Source organism: Cyprinodon variegatus, unplaced genomic scaffold (genome assembly GCF_000732505.1).
Source record: "Cyprinodon variegatus isolate N-32 unplaced genomic scaffold, C_variegatus-1.0 Scaffold201, whole genome shotgun sequence".
NCBI lineage: Eukaryota > Metazoa > Chordata > Actinopteri > Cyprinodontiformes > Cyprinodontidae > Cyprinodon > Cyprinodon variegatus.
Genome location: NW_015150654.1, coordinates 707,827 through 729,792, shown reverse-complemented (window position 1 = coordinate 729,792; position 21,966 = coordinate 707,827). Strand labels below are relative to the sequence as shown.

Sequence of the window (21,966 nt, the reverse complement as noted above, 5' to 3'; positions counted from 1 at the left end):
CTCCGAATCTGCAGGATCTGTTAGTTCAGTCTCTAACGTTCTGCTCTCTCTCTGCTTTTTCTCATAGTAGCTTCATCTGGTCTGTTCCTGTGCTGCTGCCATTAACAACTTTGTTTATAGATGTTAGAGATCGACCTCTTTTTCAGTGTAGTCCTATTTCTCTGACTGTGACTGGCTGGATGTGCTCTCTTCATCCTCTGACATCATCCTTGAACCCCAGTCAGCCTCAGCAGATGGCCGCTCACACTGAGCCTGGTTCTGCTGGAGATGTCTTCCTGTTAAAAGGGAGTTTTTTCTCTCCACTGTCGCTACAAGCATGCTTAGTGTGAGGGATTGCTGAAGAGTCAATGCAATAAACTGGTTTTCCTTAGATAGAAAACTTTGAATCAATCTGACTGGATGATCTGGTGAACTGAAGAGTGCCTTGAGTTGACTTGTGTTGTGAATTGGCGCTATAGAAATAAGCTGAATTGAATTGAAACTGAAATCAAGAGAGATTTAACCTGACATTAATAAGCATAAGAAAATGCAAACAAAAACATATACTTAGATCGACTATAGTCTCTCCATGCTGGAACAATGGCAGTTTTTAAAAAATGATAAACATTTAAGTGAAGGTGTGAATCAAGTTTAAATCATAGTCAAACTGATAATTCTGCACAAATATGGAATAACTTCACCACAAATTATGTTCAAAATATAAGAGTTTATTAACCAAAATCATTCAACTCCAAGTCAAACATATTTTTGTTAAAAACTCTTGACTGAAAACTAGTGAAACTCAACTAACCTAAGCTACTCTATACAAAGGAAAAACATGGTTCAAAATGAGGTTGTGCAATGATATCCCTGTTTAGCATGGATGCTAGGTTTGAGAACCAAAGTTTATCTTGAAGGATTTGGCCAAGTTATGTTTTGTTAAATGATTTTCTAGATTCTTTACCTTCTGAGCTAGACATTAGCAGACATGAGGATTCCGATTAAGTGACTTTTGGTCAAAATATGAGCATATGAGAAAACACATGACAGTTAATGTTACATTTGTGTTTAAACCCTTGCTGTAATAAAGCTTGTTTTAGCTTTATAATCAACACCCAATGTGTTACCATGTGATCTCTTTTTGTCATTTTGTACACACACGGTGTATACAAAACAAAACTTTGTTTTGTGCAGCTCTTATGACATTTCCATTTCTTAAAGTGCAGCGCTGATAAAATGTAAACATGGTGATCAAATGTAAACATAGACTGAGATATGATTTACAGTTTTCCCAACATTCAATGCTTTTTTCCCATTTTATTTAACATTTAGCAGTCTGATTGCAGTGGGGAAGAAGTTTTTTTTCGAAACCTGTTGGACCTGCATTGAGTGCTTCACAGCATTCAATGCAGGCACCATGCTGTGGGAGGGGGTGAGGGGTCATTGATGATGTCACGGGCTCGGGACACGCATCACTGGGATGAAATGTCTTTAATGGAGGGAAGAGGAGCCCCCATGGTCCTCTCTGCTGTTCTCACCTTCTTCCAGTCTGAGGCGCTGCAGCCTCCACACCACATAGTGAGACAGCTGCTCAGAACGCTCTCTATGGTGCTTCTGGAGAAGGTGGGGAGCATGGGTGGAGGCAGGGGGGCTCTCCTCGTCCTCCCCAGGAACCTTCTGGGCCCTTTTGACCAGTGAGGTGGTGTTTCCAGTCCAGGTGAGGGTGTCTGTGATGTGCACCCACAGGAATGTGGTGCTGCTGACCACCTCTACAGCTGAGCTGTTGATGAGCAGTGGAGCATGGTTAGGCCAGTTCTTCCTGAAGTCAACACTTTGTCTTTACTCAACAGTAAACACAAGAATTTACCAATAAATCATTAAGGAAACAAAAGATTTTAGCTGGAAACTCTCCCTGACTCTGTGCATGTCTGTTTTGGAAAGCAGGCAGACACAAATCAGGGAAGGAGTTCTTCTCCACTCTCTTCCCAACTGAAAGGAGGATTGTTGCAAACGGTCTGATTAGCAGCTAGCCATTCAGACTTTAGCCTCTGGTCAGTCTGGAGTTTCTGATCCCTGGTGGCTCCTCTTCCAATGTGAACCTCTCAGATCCTGTGTGTTTTTTCTGTCCTCAAGCACAGCGGGGAGCAAAGGCACCTCTCTAGGAGTTTCTTGTGAAACTGTCCTGGGCTAGAGGAGGGTTGCAGAAGCTTGAGTGAGAGTTGTAGAGCAGCTCATCTGGAGCGAAACTGCTTCCTCCCAACCCAATGACCTGGTTCAATATTGGTCCCTAATGTCCAAAATAACTACCGTGGTTTATGGCCCAACAAGACATAACTTCATTGTTCAATAGTGTGAAGACCTTTAAATCAGTTCTGCTCTGAATCCCTGATTAATTTTCATAGTTGTGCATTTTAGGTAATAACTGCAAATCTAATCATCTTTGGTCAGATGAGCAACACTGTGCTAAAAGGGTCTGAGATTAGAAAGCAAAATAACGCCCTCTAGTGGTGAAGGAGTATGCTTGCAAAAAATCTCAAATTAACCAAACCGAAGAGGGAAAAAAACAAAGTTTTTTATATTATAGCAAAGCTAAAGTAAGAAATACAATGCAGAAAACAATTTTATTTTTAAATGCAGCTGGTTTGCAATAACACTTATTACGTTTTTTTTGTTGTTGCAAATTTGAGTTTAACACTGACACCCATAGAAGCCCTTATTTCAGTTTTAAAATCACAAGAATAATAGTAATAAAACAAAACATAAGTTTAAGGTTGATTTCATTCTTTATCACTTGAAAAAGCAGAAATGTTAGAAAACTATTTTAGTAAACTAGCGTCAGCTCTGGTTTGCAACTTCAGTGCTCATTCATCTATTTAACATAAACCACTGCCGTTTATTTCTAAACAAACCAAACCTTGTTAAATATTTTCTTCAATTAGAGAGAAGCAAACATTGTGTTCAGCAGTTATCATGAAATCAAAGACAAAATAAAAATATGTAAAAAATTCTATCACATTTATAAAAACCTTTAAAAGGTCTAACATGGAGATTAAATTCAAGACTTATGACGATTTAGGAGGAAACCAAACGGCTTCTGTCAGAGCAGACTTTTAAATCCAACTTTAGTTTCCACAATTTAAATGACTTTACAGAACTGACTGGTAGTAATTAATTCATCTATAGCCCTTAAAATGTCGACATATTTAGCACTGATCCATAGTAGAAAAAGTTTATTCTAGTATCTCATTACCCAATACCAGTGAATAAAAAAAAATGTTAATGGTTACAGTGGGAAGAAAACATTTTAGAGAAACTTCACCATACTTAACAGATTTTATTTAAAACAAACCTTTTGCTTCAGGGGGAATATAAATGTTTCACAATAAAGTTTTCTTGAAATATAAAATAAGAAAGAAAAATTAAGCTCCTTTCTATGTTTAAACCAATTATTCCAACAATGTTTGTCAATGAATGTGCTAAAGTCAAAGAACCTGCTTCAAGGGTCTGAGCAGATAAACAGTAAAATTATTTCCAAAATAATAAAAAGTTTTCACAGGGCTGACATCTCCTGGATCACAGACCAGGAACTTTATAAATCTGAGACAGTCGTGACTTTAAAAGAAAAAGATGCTGCCAAAGATGGATGGAGTTCTGTAGACATCAGGACTACACCACAATGAAAAGGTTCTTTCAACAGGCGGCTCTCTCAGAGTTTGATGGCGATCTGCTTCCTCCATCAGCGCCGCCATCGAACACTAAACTACCCCCCCCGACTTGAGCTAAGCAGCCCCCTCAGTCCGTCACTCCATGCTCTCTGGGTCTGCCTGAGCCATGTAGGCATCCAGCTCTGCGTCCAGGTGACCTTTGGTCTTTGACATGTAAGCATCCAGCTGGTTGTCCAGCTGTTCACGAGTTACTGCCGGCCGACCGCTTCCTCTGCCCCGTCCACGACCGCGGCCTCCTCTACCGGCAAACCCCCCTCGACCACGAAGTCCACCACGACCTGCATGAAGACAGCAACAGAAATGTCGTTTACAGGATATCTCTTAACAAAAGGAAACAAAGGAGGTGAAAATAAAACGCTTGCCTCTAGCTACTCCTCCTCGACCTCCTCCTCTCATCATCATCATTCCTCCTCGTCCAGCAGGTCCTCCACGGTAGCGGCCTCCTCTACGCATTGGCAGGCGGTTTGCCATCCCGCGGCCTCGCATCGGTCCGCCTGCAAGCATTCGCTTCCCTGAATTTTGAAGAGTATAACATCTTAGTAAAGAAAAAGATGAGCTGGTTAAACCAGCAGAGAATGTTTTGACACGCACCCCTCAGGGACAAACCCCCTCGAAGGATTCCTCCTCTGACTCCTCTGAATCCTCCTCTGGTCATTCCCCGCATGCCGCCTCGGCTCCCGGCAGGTCCTCCACGCATTAGTGCCCCGACAGGCCGGCCCAGTCTGGCTTGGATGCTGCCTTTACCCAGGCGCTGCTTTAGGCTCTGACACGATTAAAGCAAATGCAGTTTAACAATTAATACACTAAAATAAGGAACACAGGGGAAAAAATGTCAACCTGGAAGAACTGATCATTATACATAATAAATTACATAAAATTATACACATTTCACATAAATGTTAAAGTGGCAAGATAAGTCAAGAACGTATTTGTATTAGGGCCGAAACGATTTTTCCAAAAATCTAAATCGCCATTATTTTCAACCAATATTGCGATTTTCAAAATAGACCTGTTCTCCATCTCAGTGGGAGCTACACAGGTGTCGGGTGTGTGATCATCCCCATGCATGAAGCATGAAGCTGGTGCTGAACTGGAAAGCTGCTTCAGTGACAGACTGCTGCACCATAAATGCACCAGGGAGCGTTATCACAGATCCTTCCTTTCAGCAGCTGGAAGACTCTAGAACCACCACTATTCCCAACAACCTCAATCAGCTGATCCATTCATGCTGATGTTTTGCAGTTTCTGTATTAGTCGCTTGAATCACAGCTGTCATTTTGCACATCTCTGGTGTTGCTGCTATTTTCCTAAACCCACAACTGTAAAAATGTCCAAAGCTGGATTGATTGTTTATTCTTCAGATGACTGCACACTATTTATATTTGTAAACACTGTACAGTACAATATTTTATCTGTTTATTTTTTAACTCTGCCACTTGTTTTTTTTATTCACTTTAAGATCCACATTTGTGTGAGCACCTTTGCTGTAACACCACAATGGGGACAAAAACAGGATTTTCTTTTCTATTCTATTCTCCCCATAGACTCTCAATAAGCGCCTAATGTCGCGACCTCGTCCGACAATGTTCTCTCTGATCGGATCTGAAATCGGATTCGGTGCGTTCTGGGATTTAGGCTACAGATTTTTGTTCTTTGGACTTTTTTTTACCCTTTATGATTCTCTGCTTTCCTTCTCCAATCCTTTATTTTCAGACAGAAATCCAGTTTTAAAATTTGGACAGATTTTAGTTTTATTGACATGGGAGCTTCCTTTAATGCCGTCATCTTGGTCCACATCCCATCAGAAGTCTAACCAGCAGAATTAAGTGATAGCCAGAATTTTTCTCCATCTTCATTTAGTATCACTAACTTAAAAACTTGGGCTAAACGTCATTGCAATGAACATTAATTTCTGCATTTATTTGTGTTTAAAAACATTAATTCAGGTTTAAGTTTTATTTAGTACAGGGGTTATATTATATATTTCCCGGGCCGTGCATGCCACGCCACATTACGTACCATACTCAGTCTAAGTGAATGAAAGTTCAAACTATTTGCATTTATATTTTTAATCAATTTACTCACTATGATGTTTATACATAGTGATCTTAAGGTTCTTGTGAATAAAATGTAATATTACAATAAAAGAACACAGACAATCTACACCACTGAAATACTGAAGTGATTTAAAACAAGTTTTGGTGTCAAAATGCTCAAATGGATTTTTTTTCAGCTATTTGCCACTGAAGCAAATTTGGTTCAAATTTCAAAAAGCTTCCCAAACAGGAAGAAAGCTAAAAACACACAAATGACAGATATATTTGAACAATTATTTAACTGAATTCACAAACTTTGTTTTAGCAGGGAACAAAACTAATCAGTTTTAAAGCCCCAACATAACCAGTGCTAAGTCTTTTTTGCAGCTATTTTTCTTTGTATGGTTTTCTTAGTATGTTTGATTTGGTGATAAGTGGAGGCGCTGCAGAGACAAGGGTGGAACTAAACTGAGAAATACCGGCTGTTTCTCTGTAACTCCATTTTGACGCTTTGTGCTTCGCATGTGCGACTCCACTGCCTTAATTCCCATCGTTCTGAGCTTGAATGACTTCTTGCACTAAATCCACTGAGCCTCATGTATGTTCCCTGGTTTTAGCCATGGAGAAAACTCTTGGCTGGAGACAATTTTGGTTACATTTACACTTGCTCATATTTTCCAGACAAAAAGTTAATGGTGCATCTCTCAAATGTCCCGGCCGCAACAACGCTTTTATTGGTTCCGCTATCGGAACGGAACCAATAATGGCGAGCTGTTGTTTTTTTTTAATTTTAACGTTTTATTTAGATTACAAAAATAAATCGTAAAAAAAATAATCCTATTTATGATGTTTTAAAAATTAAGACCTATGAAAGACTAATTTAAGACATTTTAATACCAATTAAGGCCTTAGTTTTGTTTTGAAGAATTCAATGCCTTTTAAGACTTTTTAAGGACCCGCAGGAACCCTGCATGTAGTGAGGACCATGTGTTACTCCCATTGATTGTCAGTCATTTTCAACCCTTTCTATGCCCTAACCCTAAAACTAACGTCTAACCCTAACCATTACCAATGCATACCTCACCCTCACCCTAACCATTCACACCTTAGCCCTAAACCTAACCATTAGCAAAATAGCATGTGAGGACCAGCAAAATGTCCTCACTTTGCAAAAACTGGTGAATCTGAAGCCGGGTACCCAGAGAGAACTCATGCATGCACAGGGAGAACATGCAAACTCCATGCAGAAAGACCCCAAGCCAGGAATCGTACCCAGAACTTTCTTGCCGCAATTCTTGGAGCAGCGCTTTTGCAGAGCAGGAATACTTCAATTGTTCAATTCAGATTCTTTATATAGCGGCAATTCAAAACACATCATCTCAAAGGCACTTTATAGAGATAATGCAACCAGATCATCCAGTCAAACTGATTCAAAGTTTTCTAAGGAAAACCAGCTGATGGCGTCGACTCATTGACTCGATTCCTCACACCAAGCATGCTTATAGCGACGAGCATAAATGCATTTATTTTCTCAAGCAATACATTATTAACCTTTCATTTATTATAGTTTAGTACGCTTACTTACTTTAGTGAGGGAAAAATGTTATTTAGGTATTTTATTATAAAGTAAAATCGAGGGCGACCTGTTTGAATATCTGCTAGCACAAACAAGCAGATGGTATGGATGGTGCTACCGCTACGGATTGGCTGGTGACAAAGGGGATCAGATGGAAATTAAAAAAGCACCTATAAAATCAGCCTGAGCTAGAACATTACTTTCCTTCCTGTTAAAACTTAATAGCGAATCATGAAGAGATTCTTGGAAGGTCACCCACATTCATACAATCAATAATTATGACAAGCTGAACATTACATAGCCACAAGTGGAAATACAACTTTAATGATGAGAGACGAGCAGAAACATGCTAGATTTTAGGGATTTCCTGATCCAATATTAGCCAAACTATTATCATCTCCTTCTGTTACAGCGTCTATAACTCACTGGTTAATTTAATCTTTTCTTTGTTGACTTTTGTTCCCATTTTTAGTAATATTACTTGATCAAGCATTTCTTACATTCTACAATACAAAGTAAGTAATAAAAGCTGGTATGATTTCTGCCAATTGGTATCATATCTGAAATTAAAAGGTTTTAACGGGACACGCCTGCTAGATTTACTCATAAAAATCATTTACAGTTATCAAATTTTAAAGACTCCACAGCTGCTTTTAAACCTATTTGCAGCTATCTTAATATATGATGAATCCATCTCATTAAAAAGTCATATAAACTCAAGTAGCTTAAAGAAATTTAAGCTAATTAAGTTGTTTTTTTTTAAATAGTATGTGTTATATTTAATATAATATGTATTAAGCTAAGGCAATAATATAAAGGTAGTAAACAAGGCAATAATAATAATTTTTAAAAACGTGACATATTTGCTAAAAAAAAAGACAAAAAAAAACCCTCTACAAGAAAATACGTGTGGATATAAACAAATATATGCAAAGAGGCGACCTGAGATTATTATAATGTCGGGGGGGGGGGGTGAAGTCATAAATACAACAAATTTCTAACAAAAAATAATACTAAAAATGACAACTGGCATTACATTGCTTATGTAGTAAATCAATAACAGATGTTCAAAAAATAAACTTTAAACAATATAAACAAATGAAAGAGATATTTAACCTAACTTTAATTAAGCAAAGCTATAAACAAAGAACATCTCTTCCTGTTAATTGGCTCCATTTTCACCTAAACTTGATAAAGAATTTTTGTCAATATTGGGATCGATACAGATTATAATATCAGACTTGTTAGTTTCTATTGTGAACTTTTACAGTAATAATGATGAACCTGGGTCAATATAAGAAACATAAACCCTTTAGGTGGCCAACATAACTATCAGGGTCCACTAAGTTGGGGGCAGCGCCCCCTACTGCTTCAATCTCCTATCTACAACCTGGAGCTAATAAAGTTTGTTCACTCAAAACTCGAAGAATAAAATTAATTGAACCTGAGAAATATAATATTTCTAAAAACCAAAAATATTTGAAAACTGGTAAAAACTGGTAGGGTTGACATATTTAAAAGCTCTTCAATATGCTGATGTATGCCATTGGTTTGGTAAAATAACATAATTCACTGATTGAAGCCTATTTGATTAAAATACGCAGATCTTAGAGAGAAAAATCTAATCTTGACAGGTTTACGCAGCAATTTAGTAAATATTGCTGATTTCCATCTCTCTCAAATTAAACCAGTAGAACCGCCACAGTAAAAACTGAAATACAAAATAAAGTTTTGATATATTTTTAGGGTGTGAATAAAGGTTAGTTAAACTCAAATAGGGTTTATTAAAATCCCACTCCATTCAAAAATCAGGTTCGTGTTTCTCAGCAGCAGCTCGCCAACCAGGCGGGCAGCCGTCCCTCCGCCTCCGACGGAAGGAGCTGGAGTCCCAGATCACCTTCTAAAGTCTACCACTGGGTGAAGGTTAAACGCATAAATCAGTCATATATGTTTCAGACGTTTTGAGCCAAGAATTTAGGTCAGTTAAACTAAAAAAATTTCATTTCATACCAATCCCACATTTTATTATTATTATTATTTTTTTAAATAACAGTTTTTCATTTCTTGTTCCAACTGCTTGAGTTCTTCAAGGACTAAATAAACAAAATATCTGATTCAGTCATCAAGGTCAAAGTCATTCCAAAAAAGGAAAAAAAAAATCCTCTGGATGTCGTTTCCAAACGTCTTCAAACTTGAAAACGAAGTCCAGCGGATTGTTTTTTTTAACTAATTTGGAGATCTTAAAGCTGCTTTTACTGAGGTTATACCTTCTACACCAGAGTTATTTAATCATTCCCCAGGCGAGGGGTCAGTGAGCCAAAACGTTCAAAGAGCCACACTGGACCAAAAAAACAAAACCAAAAAAAAAAACAGATTTGTCTGGAGCCACAGAAACTTATAAGGCTCATACATGATATACATTCATGATTGAATTTCCATGCAGGGCATCCTGGAGAAAATGACACCATGTGACTAACCTGCCGTACGCTATCTGGAGCTTTGAGTATAACTTTTATTGAAGTATTAATCTATTATGATTTCTTGATCGTTGGAACTGCAGAAAAACAATAAAGAATTCAGATTTTTTGTGTTACTTTTATTTTGAGGATAAAAAAAAAAAAATTCTTAAATGTGCATAATAGGACTGCTGTAATTTCAAACCTCCACATGAAATAAAATGCAGTCCACAGTAAAAATACAGATCCTTTTTCCCCCCCTGATTGGGGCAACAGTGCAAAGAGATTGCTCACTTAAACATCCCTTCTTAAAGACCAAGAAAATCATGTTTTAAAAGTTAAAAACTGCACGTCACGCTGTGAAATTTGCTGTTTTTGAAGATAAAAACACTTCCTAGAATATAAAATAGAGATTTGAAAGTTAATTTAGTCTACTGTTTTTTTTCCCAGAAGTTATTATTTATTCTGATCATGTATCTACATATTATTCACTGTGAGAACACAAAGCTAAGTTCAGACCCTTTAGTGGCAAATCTTTATGGTCCAACAGCAAAGGGAAGAACATCACAAACAATAGTAACAAAATAAAGAATATATAACATAATACATGCAAACACACATTAGATACCTCTTTATAAAAGAACTGTGATAATTTTATTATTTTGATATTTTCTTGCATTTTAAACCTTATCCAGTTGAAATGGATTTAAACATATAGTAGTGCTGCAGGATTAATGCAATCGTAATTTCGATGCTGTGTAATCGCAGGAAAGACTGCGATTTTATAACACTGTGTAGACAGTGTGCGCAGCTACAGGTAAAGCCACATGACTACCCGGCTTTCAGCAGAGCAGAGCAGCAAACATCGCGGCGGTGAAACAAGCTCAGTTGGTAGTGAATTAAAAAAAGCTAATTCTATTATATGGGATCAATTGGCCTGCTGTGTAACACCAGGGCCGGGTCAACCTGCTAAATTACATGATACCATTGAACTAACCACGCCAGTCACTTCTAATCTATCAAGCAGAAACTACTCTGTTTACATTCTATAAACATGGAGCAGCTCTGGTGAGAGGGATTCAGACAGATAAAAGCACATCGACTACGACCTGGCTTCCATTAATGCTTGCTCTCCATTGTTTACTTTCCTGATTACTTCCGCATTGGTGACATCATCAATGCTAACCCAGTATGAAGGCGTCACCAGACGCCCAGCTGCGGGGAGACAGGGGCCACAGAGCTGCCAGGGAGGGGTTAGACTAGGGCTGGGCGATAAACCTGATTTTTACTGTTACCATCGTTCATTACGGTAACCAGGGCAAATTTTCGCATGTCAGTAAATTCGGCATACAAGTCTGTAAATAATTCTGCCATTTTGTCTGTGTGCACTAGTGGCTGGTGTTTCCTTCCCCTTTGAGACTCTGCAGCATGGGGGGAATCAAGTGACTCCACCCATCCAGTCAGAAGCGTAGAAAGGTGGATGAGCCCATCGAAGAAGCGTCTAACAGCTGCAAACCAAATTACATCAGTTAATCCCGTGGAGCTGAGCGAGAGCAGAGATGAAGCTGAGTGCACAGAGAAAAAGTGTAGAGCGCATTGTCAGAGTTGAGCGTGTGGCAGATCGGTTTTAAGTGAAGGTGTGCAGGTTTAAACGATGCACATTTTTCTCACTGCACTCTCAGTTGGGTAGCACCAAAATTACGCCATAGATGTTGAGCAAAAGAACACGAACTGCAAAGTTTGTCTGAAAACTGTTGGAACTACCAGAAATAACACCTACAGCACAGCCACGCTGTTAAACTCAAAGATGTGCAAAAAGCTCCATTACATTTGTGCAAAGACATTTGCAAGAGAGGAAACACTTTTCTCCTGTTCAATGAGACATTGTTGAATGTTTAAACTTGAATGGGTACAAGATAGGGGTGTAAATCACACCCATCATGGCAATTCGATTCAGTATCGATTTCCTGACCCAACGATTTGATTATTTTCAATACTCAAGAATACACCATCTTCTTTTTCCTCCGCCATGTCCGTCTTGCCTACTGTTTACGCAACTGTGTGTGCATGCCGAAAGAGGGTAGTGGCTAAAGGTAGCGAGGTAGGAGGGCAAATTAGGTTTAACGCCACTGCAGCACCGGAGTCAGAATTACGTCCAGAAGCAAGTGGATAAAAACAGAGCAGAGGGGGGAAAAAAAAACAAAACAAAAAAAAAACAAAAAAACAATCGATACTCTTGCAGACGTGTCGATGCTTCGAATTGTTGGCTGTTGGATCGATGCATCGATACAAAACGATTAATATTTACACCCCTAGTATAAGACTTTAATATTTAATTGAAAGCAATATGCAATTTGATTTATTGAATAAGTAAATTAGAAATAGATCAGTTGCATTTCCTGCACTTGCCTTTATTTCTGATAGATCTTATCTTTATCGAGGTAAAGCTGCAGAATTTATCTTTATATTGATTTTAGGTCGTATCGCCTAGCCCTAGCTTAGACGCAGGTTTTTTGCCGGTGGGAGCAAAATTCAGATTCTTAGCGGCCAAAGTCATGTTTGAAAAACACGCTTTAATGCGTCATTCAATGCGCTAACTGGGAAAAAGGCTAAAAAGAGGAGCCCTGTGAGCTACGCCAAGTTACCAAAACTACACACAAAGTCATAAAGGTAGTGGAGCTTAACGAGTGACAAATATTCCAGTGTTTTGGCTATTGGTAACTTCATTATTATTTTCTACAGACCTTTACTTATCCACCGTTTGCTTTATTTGTTCATTTTAACCATCTGTATTGTTAACTTGCCTTATATGATCAAACTGAGCTTGCATCAGCGCTACATAGCACAGCACTTCATGTAGAACTTCTGTAGTGTGTAAATGTAAAATCATCCACGGACTCAATGAAAAACAAACTATATTAGATTTAAATTTCATCCTCAATCCTCATCAATCACACTCCCACTCCCACAGGAGGAGAAGGGAGAGCTTCAGTTGTGTCTTTGAGTCTTCTCTTTCAGAGATAATGCTGTAAGAAATAAGGCTTGAACCCAGAGGGCTGCTGGAACATGCAGGAAGCCTGTGGGCCCCTTTTCCCATAGCTGGAAGAGAAGCTTTTAAATCTCTGCGTTGTCCTCAATATTCAAGCACTCAGACTCCTAACACCATTCCTTTATAAAATCGTAAATGCAAAGTAGTCCACCATCATCACAATCACACATTTTCATCAAATCTAATATATAGATTGTTAAACACATGACTAAACAAACGTTTTTCTATCAAGACCCAGGAAATAAACAATTTTTCAGGTATAATAGCTTTTATTTTACTTTGAAAGTCTTCAAATAAACTTCCTGTCCTGACGGCGCAGGTCTGCAGCTAGACTCTCTTGCTGTAATTTGATTGGTTTACATTGAATCAAAGTATCATGGCTTCGCTATTATCTGCTGGTGTCACTTCCTTTAGGTTCATAGGAGCATTACAGAAACTTGATTTAGTAACCATAACTTTACCAGCATGTTTCAAGCCTTGAGAAAGAGCAGTTCTCAGACTTTACGATCCGGAACGGTTTTAAGAATCTGTTAGTTTATACACCAATGGCAGGACTATTCCTGACAGAAAAAGGATGTGTAAAGAATTTGATGTTTGACCTTACCTGCTTGTGATTTAGAGCTGCTTGGACTGAGGGGCGGTTCTCCATCTGCTGGGCCAGCCGGCGATTGCGGGCACTAGCCAAATGCTGCTGTTGCATCGTGGCTCGAATGCTTACCGCAGTAGGCTGCTTGTTCTTCAGCATGTTAGTGAAGCTTTAGAGGTGGGAGGGAAGAAGAGGGAGGAAATAAAAGATGGGGGTGGGATATAAAGAGCAGGAGGAGGAAGCAGGGTTCCATATCAACTCATTTCTCACATTGTAGATGTGGTCAAAAAGGCAGTCAAGGCTCTTTTCTGCTTCAGTAGGTGCCACTTCTGTTCTCTGTCAATTGTTTGACATCGCTAACTCATTCATGTTTAGGATCAGCGTTTTAAATTCATAGAGGACAGATAAAGTAGAAAGAAAGACATGTGAATCCAAAGAGAGAGGAGAGATAAAGGTTTTAGAAAGTGAGTAATAATTTGCCACTTACAGGCCTCCCGCTGAGTGTCAGGAATCTCACCAAGCTGCAGCAGAGGCCCTGGACATTAGCTTGGACTCAGCCACTTACAGCATGGACCGTGACTTGTACAGTGACCAGCATCGGGCAGGGAAGGTAGAAGGGAAATGGGATACAGAGGTTGATTCGGTCACGTCCGGGCTTGGACTGAGTCTTACGGAGAGTAGAGAGAAAAACAGCGACAGAGAGAAGAGCAGAAGCTTGGTTACCACTGGGCCGAGAGAGAAAAACCTGAACGAAGAGCATAAGAAGCTGCGGCATTTTTCTGCCGTGCTGAGCTTTCCTGCCCATCTTAGAAGATGTATACTTGGTGCATACAGTGCTACAGAAACATGGCGCCCATCGTGGCTGTTTTAGAACAGTGATGTGCTCCAGCACAGGCTTAATAACAGCTTACCCTTTGTCTACATGTATGCACTGCTTACTCATCACATTCAGCCCTGATTGAACTCTTAGGTCCAGGATGGCTTTGCTATTTATTTCAGCCAATGTGTAAGAAAGTACAGATATGCAGAACAGTGTTGTGTGAGCAGTGCACACATTGGGAATGATGAGAACAGCATCCATTTGGGTTCAGTACCCCTCAGCAGCCTCTTGAAGAGATTAAAAATCTTAACAAGCCAAGTCGGTCTTTGCCTCTGATGACTAATTGCTGACAGGGTGCATGGTGCCTCACCGCTCATTGAGAGACACTTTGGTGGTGCTTTTCAGCACTACTTTTTGGGATGCAGCAGCACTCATTTTAAGAGATTTGATTGTAGATTCCTGGGAACAAGAGAATAAAAAAAGCATGTGTTAGTCTTTAAGGAAGATTTACGATAGTCTAGACTAAGAAAGCAGGAATATCACATACTGACAACATAGGTTTATGAATCCAAAGACCCATTTACTAATAAAAAATAATAATAATAATAAATCATTTAAAAACTGTGCTTATACGGCATTGGGTCTCTGGCCTCATTAGTAGGAGTGTGTTTGCAATGAATATAAAGGAACAATAAGCTGTGGGTCAGAAAAAAGATGCAATACTCATGATAAGAAGAGAAGAGTTGTTTTTTTTTGTTTTCTTAAGTGTAAAGGATTTAGTTTCGCCTGGTTTAATTTAATTTAAAAAATCTTTAAGGAACCATTTGCTATCTGATTACCAATCAATTAATTGAAAAAATAATCGACAGATTAATCAATTTGCGAAATAATCGTTAGTTGCAGCCCTATTTACTGGGGGAAAGGATTGCGATACAATGCATGTCACAATAGGATGTCACGATATTACAGTATTTCTATATATGCCGATATTTTACCCAGCTGTCAAAATTAAATGTATAAATAAAAAAGCAATTGTCTAATATGTTCATCAGAATCCATGTTGTTTGGGGTTTGAGTTGGTCCACGTCTTCCACTGTAACTGCATCAAACTACAGATATGGCGCCGCATCGCACAGCCGACACAGCCCCATCTACCAGAATGGCTGTGCAGAGGGAACTATTTTCCCCTCATTGTTTTACATACATTTTCTTTTGATTGATATTCAGAACTGAAAGATCGATATTATATCAGGCAGCCGAAAATTACAATATATTGTCAAATTGATCCCCCCCACCCCTAATATATCCAAACCATTCCTATTTGTTAAGCACTTAGAAACAGCCATAGTGCTGTACAAAAGAAGTAAAAACATAAAACAGTACAGATAAAAAACGAAACGGCTAAAACGTGTAAAATAACGTTCACACAATCAAATAAATAAAAGAGATTTGAAAGTGTGACATCAGGGCTGCAACTAAAGATTATTTTGCAAATAGATAAATCAACTGGTTATTCTTCCAATTAATTGATAATCGGTTAGCCAAAGACTTTTTACAAAATTAAATCAGGATAAACTCAAACATTTACATATATATATATATATTTTTTTTCTTTTTCTTTTTTTTCCTTTCTTCCAATTTTGGTATAATTGCCACCAAACAGAGCTAAAAGCATGTTTTAGAGTCTCTATACTCCAATTAACAGCTGATTACTACATTTGTTGATAATTATTTCATTAATTGATTAATTGTTTTAGTCCTAAATTTATTTATTTATATATATATATATTATATATATATATATATATATATATATATACACATGTGTTGTGCTAAACTATTTTAAAATATCCCAGTGCTATGTCAGACCTTGATATTAATTAAGACTATTTTTGGCATCATCACTGTGCCACATGGGGTGGAAGACAGGTTCTGCAAACAGCCCTCCTTTAGCACCTTTTGCTGTTCACTCAGGAAAAAAACAAATCAGTAACAAAATCAAAAACCAAATGAACAGCATCTTTCCCAAAGCAGTGAAGGGAATCTCATCCATGCAGTCAGAGAGTAAAACTCCCACTGCTGAAAATCAAAGAAACCTTCAGCTAATTTCAGACAAAGCTACACTTTATATAAATACTACTTTTCATGTTTAACCTTTAGCATTCTCCTTCATGCACACTTGTTTTAAATGATGTCTGCATTATATGTGTGCATCTGAGGTCAGTATCAGGAACATTTTGTGGACATGATGAGAATAAAAACCTGCTCCAGTTGCTGCTGCTCAGAGAGACCTGACCATTTAGGGGACAACAACTTTCTCATTTGTTTTCCTTGGTAACAAAAAGCTACATTCAATACCTGCATTTTCCGTCCACCTGTGTTTTCTCTCACTAATATTTTAAATGTGCATTTTTTTACCCCACTTAAAAACATTTTTGATTATCTATATATTTTAGTTTTTTTCAGCTCCTACTGGAAGTTTCACCCAGACTCCAGGCTGCCTCTCTGGGCCTGTTCAGTAGAGTCAACCCGTTAACGACCGAACCGGGACTTTTCTAAAGAAAACTGACTATTTTGTTCTTTAGCAAAAACTTTCTACTATAAATGTTAAATTTATTCTGAACTGGTAGAACAAATTTAGTATCTCTCGGTACTCGTTGGGATTTCAATGCTTCAATGTTTTAAACCATTTTATAAATCGATGAATGAAATTAAAAGTAATGAAATACTATTTTCATTATTTCAGCAATAGCACAGTGTTTAGTTTTATACTTACTGTTGATGCTGGTTCTGTGGAGAAAGGACTGAGATCTGGGGCGGTTAGCTTTAGCAGCTAGCTCCTCCTGCTAGCCCTCCTTTGGGTGTCCTGATTTTCAGTTTGAAAGAAAGAATGAAAGAATCTTTTCCCTTTCAGTTGGCAAAGAAAGTAAAAACGGAATTGAATAACCTGTGAGCTAACGAAAAAAAAAACAACCACCCCTAAATAATCGCGTCCCGTTTGCGTCCAGCCACCTATGTGGCTAAAATGGTGCTGCTTGGAGAGCTCGGGGAGGAAAATGGTGAGAATGTTGTGTTCAATGTCAGCAGTAAATTGGAAACCCCAAAGATTCAAGTCAGTCCCGTTCTCACTTCGGACGTTTTAATCCGCAAAATATTTTGTAACCAGGTTTATGTGTGTTATTGTATTCATTACATTAAAAAACATATGCTTGTTAAAAATGTTACGGAGGTTAAAATGCATTTCATTTGTCAGATATTAAACAATTATTGAGATTTAGGCCAAACAAAATCTATCTATCTATCTATCTATCTATCTATCTATCTATCTATCTATCTATCTATCTATCTATATATATCTATAATATATATATATATATATATATATATATATATATATATATATATATATATAGCATTGCTCATAAAGTGATAATTTAATGTGTGGACGTTGGTTAGGGCTTGACGCCTTGAAGGTATTTAATTTCAGTTCATATGTGAACCTTGAAACTTTAAATCCCGAACTGTCATCGAACGTAGCATTGGCAATCCTCTTAGTAGGGTCACAGTCACGTGGTTTCCTGTCTGTGTTTTTTTGTTTTTTTCCTGCTTCCTCAGCGGAATGGCTGCCGTCGGAGTGGTTGAATCTTCGGCCGGTTCCGATCCTGTAGGAGAAGGACTGTTGGAGCTGTTGACACCAGCGGTCCAGCAGCTGGATGTGCACGTGCACTCGGTCAGGTAAACTAGATCGTGGCTCAGAACCTGAACAGCTGAACTGGCTCATTGTCACGTGATATTCCCATTTTAAAAACAACCCCTCAGCTCTGCAGTGCATCATTAGACCTTTTATTTCCTTACCTAATTATTTTATTTATTTATTTTTTTTTGCAGAGAAAGTCAGGTGGAATTAAGAGAGCATATAGACAACCTGGCCACAGGTAATCTCTTTGTGTTTGTTTTCATTAAAAAAAATATTAATATTTATATTGTTTAGAAAAAATGAAACATTGCTTTGTAATGATTGTATTTTGTGTGTTTTACAGAGTTAATAAGGATAAATGAACACCAGAAGGTTGTATTAGACCTGGATCCTTATGTGAAGAAACTACTTAATGCAAGACGTAGAGTAGTGCTGGTCAACAATATTCTACAAAATGCTCAGGTTAGTATCCAGACTTTGCCTTCGACTTCCTTTAACCTCACCCACACACAACAAAGAGGATCAACAGGGATGATTAAAACCATAATAAACCAATGATTATCAAAACCAGGCACCACAATTGTTACCTGCTCTGCTTTGAACAATTAACTTGAAGGAGCCAATTAACTGACAGCCATGATGGTGAAATTAGGGGTGAATCTGGAGTACCCAAAGAGAACCTGTGCATGGAACCTGCATGAAGAAAGACAATGCTGGGATTAGAACCCTTTACTTATTGCTGAAAGCGGTGTCATTTTTGACAGCCATCTTTGATTTAGTTTTAGTCTTCAGGACGAAGACTATTATTAGTTTTAGTTACATTTAGTCATTACGATATGTGGTACTGTTAATCGGTTTTAGGCAACTATAATCTAAGGTTTTAGTCAGTTTTATGTTGCAAAAACATTTTAACCTTTACACTTTACAATATTAACTAGATTCTTTACCAGACTTACAGCTCTAGCCTAGATACTACAATAGCTGGGTATAGAATGCTGCTGTGCAGTTTATCATTGCTGTTGGGCGGAAAATTGATTTATAGAATTCAAATAAAGTTTTTTTTATGAATTAATGCCCTATTTTATAAAAAAAAAAAAGTCTCACAAAAGCTGTGAAAATAGCAGATCTAGTTCAACACATCATATTGGTTAATATAGCAGAAAGACAAGCTGATAAAATGCACAATAAAGGAATCATTTTAAAAATACAACCTTTCCATCCCGCAAATACTTCCTGATCTACTATAAATTATGCGTTACACATTGAACAACACAATGTTCATTGCTCCAAAAAAGTAAAGAACAAAAACTCTCTTCTTTCAATGAGCTGGTGAAGATTCTCAGTCATCAAGGTCAGAGTCATTCAATAAAATAAAAAAATAAAAAACATGCTCTGGACTCCAAGTTTGAAGATGTTTCTCTTCCCATCCAGGAAGCTTTTTCAATTCAAAATATCAGGAATAGCGTTGAGTTCCAGGCTTTATACAGTAGCTTAGAAAACATGATAATTGTTTGTTCCACCACATTTTAAATTGAAAAAGCACCAAAGTCCAGTGGATTGTTTTTTTTTGTTTTTTTTTTTTACTTTTTTGGAACATCTGCTTTGGCAATTTTTGCTTTATTTCTTCAATTTACCTCTTGATTATTGCTGGTCAGTACGGAAGAGGATTAGGGCCACTGCAAAAAAAAAAAGTTAACTGATTTTTAAATTTTATTTCAGTTTAACATATTTTTCTCAGAATTCTGAGATTAAAGTCAGAATTCTGACTTTTTTCCTATGTTAAACTGAAATAAAATGTAAAAATCTGTGAACTTTTTTTTTCAGTGGCCCTAATCCTCTTCCATAGGTCAGGGGTCAAAGTAGATTTAAATTCACAGGGTTATGATATAATAAAAAATACACAGAGAACCTCCATAATTACCTTGTGATGTCATGGCAATCCAGACCTAAACTGAATGAATATGCTAACTAGGAAACAGAGAAAATGTTTTAATGAAGATTTAGATTATATTTGAATAGATAGAAATGGGAAAAATGAGAGAGAAATATACAAAGATCTATGTTCTTTTTCTCCTGGCTCTTTAGCCAAAAACAGAATGCAATGAAATATTTTATTTGGATATAACGTTTGGTAGAAATTAGAGATAAAATCTTAATAGGGTTTTTTTTACGCTTGGCAGAGAATTATCAGCCACATAGTTTATTAAGCAGCGAGAGCAGGTAGAGCCAGACTGCTGAGAGCGAACCATCAGAGTGGAGCGTGAAGCGCAGACTCTGAGCTAAGCTGCACATTCAAGCATTTCTGCAGCTCAGCTGGAAGATCAGAGTTTGCAGAACCGGATGATTCTGGGTCATTTTCCCCCCTGCTGCTGCTGCCAGGGTCCATCTGTTCTCATGCAGAATGTGCAGCGCTGCGCGGCGGGTGGGCTGTGTTGTCAAACAGGCGCAGCAGCGCGGCTAATGTTGCTTAGCTTGTCTAACAGATTACAGCACAATGCTGCGTTTTAAATCTCTGACCCACCATCCGCTAGTTTTTATTTAGTTTCGTCTCGTTGACGAAAACTCATCTTCTTTTCGTTCTCAAGTATCCATGTTTAGCTCGTCAGTTTTATTGTTCTGTTCAGTTTATCGTCATGAAAAAAAAGGAGCTTCAACGAAATAATCTCATCACTGTTGATAAAAACAACACTGGCTTGAAGGCAACATTGCAGCCCCTGTTGCGCCTCAGGTCTATTACACAGATCTATGCAACTGTGGACCACAGACTGTTTGCACTGAGGTTTTAATAGGTGTTTCCACTAGTTCATCACAAAGGATGATAAAAGTGACAGAGTAAATAAGCGCAAAATGAGTACCGTAAATTCCAGACTATAGAGCGCACCTGATTACAAGCCGCACGCTCTAATTTTAGAAAGGAAATCAATTTTGTAGTTCTATAAGCCGCACCGGATTTTAAGCCGCAGGTTTCCCACGTTGTATTAGATATTTACAAATAAAGATATTACACGTGAGCATTTTTTTAACGTTTGATTTAATCCGTATGATAAAACAAACAAATACAGTAAGTATTATAAATGCTTTTTTTTTTCAAACTACCTGTAACACATTTAGATATACGTATGTGTCGGTAACACGCAAATAACGCTGCATATACCGATACTTTTAATTGAACAACGCACAGAACATTGCAGCCGACCAGGAAAAGTCATTAATCACTTTCTTCTTCCTCCTGCGAACTAAAACCCTCAAAGTCCTCTTCCTCGGTGTCTGAATGGAACAGCTTCAGGATGCTGTCGCTCTCACCTGAGCACTCGCGCTCCTCTTCATCCCGCTGCAGCCCAGCCTTCCCAAACCCGCCGGTGATGCTGGATGTTTTCACACGGCAGCATGAAAAAAACCTGTATTAGCCGCACTGTATTATAGGCCACAGTGTTCAAACAGCAGGAAAAAAGCGGCTTATAGTCTGGAATTTACTGTATGTTACAATAATACTGTGAAACTGAATTTTTTAAATGAACATACTCTGCTCCTTAGTTGCTCCCAAATTACATTTAATGCATTTTGTTGGTTCGCTTTCATTGGCTTACCGTTATTCATAGACGACAGTGGCGTCGGTGCAGGAGTTTGCCCTGCAGTCAGAGGGTTCTTTACGAGCTCCTGCTATTCAGTGTCATTGTGTCCTTGGGCAAGACACTTCACCTGCATTGCCTGCTGATGGTGGTCAGAGGGCCCGGAGGCGCCATTGTACGGCCACCACGCTTCTGTCAGTGAGCCCCAGGGCAGCTGTAGTTTTGCCACCATCAGTGTGCGAGTGTGTGCCTGAATGGGTGAATGAATGTAGGTCAAAGTAAAATTAAAGCTACGTGAGTAGAGACCATTTAACATTTGGTAAATGGCATGTACTTATATAGCGCCTTTTTTCAAGTCAGGTAACTTGACCAAAGCGCTTTACACTACATTCATTCACCAATTCACGCACACACTCACACTTTTATATAGGGATGCACGATATAATCGGCCCCCTATCGGTATCGGCCTTAAA

The 21,966-nt window shown here is 38.2% G+C and overlaps 2 protein-coding genes and 1 long non-coding RNA gene across 3 annotated transcripts in view; 1 reads left to right on the top strand and 2 right to left on the bottom strand.

The window, feature by feature from the left end:
* Positions 1–3,298: 3,298 nt before the first annotated feature.
* On the bottom strand, positions 3,299–17,256 carry chtop (chromatin target of PRMT1). Its single transcript, XM_015379845.1, has 6 exons — positions 17,004–17,256; positions 14,598–14,686; positions 13,426–13,576; positions 4,296–4,467; positions 4,067–4,216; positions 3,299–3,982 (listed from the first exon to the last, which is right to left on the bottom strand). The coding sequence occupies exons 2-6, from the start codon at positions 14,660–14,662 to the stop codon at positions 3,780–3,782; spliced, it is 741 nt and encodes a 246-aa protein (XP_015235331.1). The 5' UTR covers positions 14,663–14,686; positions 17,004–17,256; the 3' UTR covers positions 3,299–3,779.
* Positions 10,219–11,683, bottom strand: LOC107087972. Its single transcript, XR_001481361.1, has 2 exons — positions 10,751–11,683; positions 10,219–10,681 (listed from the first exon to the last, which is right to left on the bottom strand). It is a non-coding gene; the product is annotated as an uncharacterized LOC107087972 (long non-coding RNA).
* A 552-nt stretch (positions 17,257–17,808) lies between the features above and the next one.
* The window catches only part of snapin (SNAP-associated protein), a 5,940-nt gene continuing 1,782 nt past the window's right edge, over positions 17,809–21,966 (top strand). Inside the window, exons 1-3 of the mRNA XM_015379841.1 lie at positions 17,809–17,962; positions 18,116–18,162; positions 18,268–18,386. Coding sequence (XP_015235327.1) covers positions 17,847–17,962; positions 18,116–18,162; positions 18,268–18,386 — 282 coding nt within the window. The 5' untranslated portion in view covers positions 17,809–17,846. The remainder of the gene's footprint in view (positions 17,963–18,115; positions 18,163–18,267; positions 18,387–21,966) is intronic.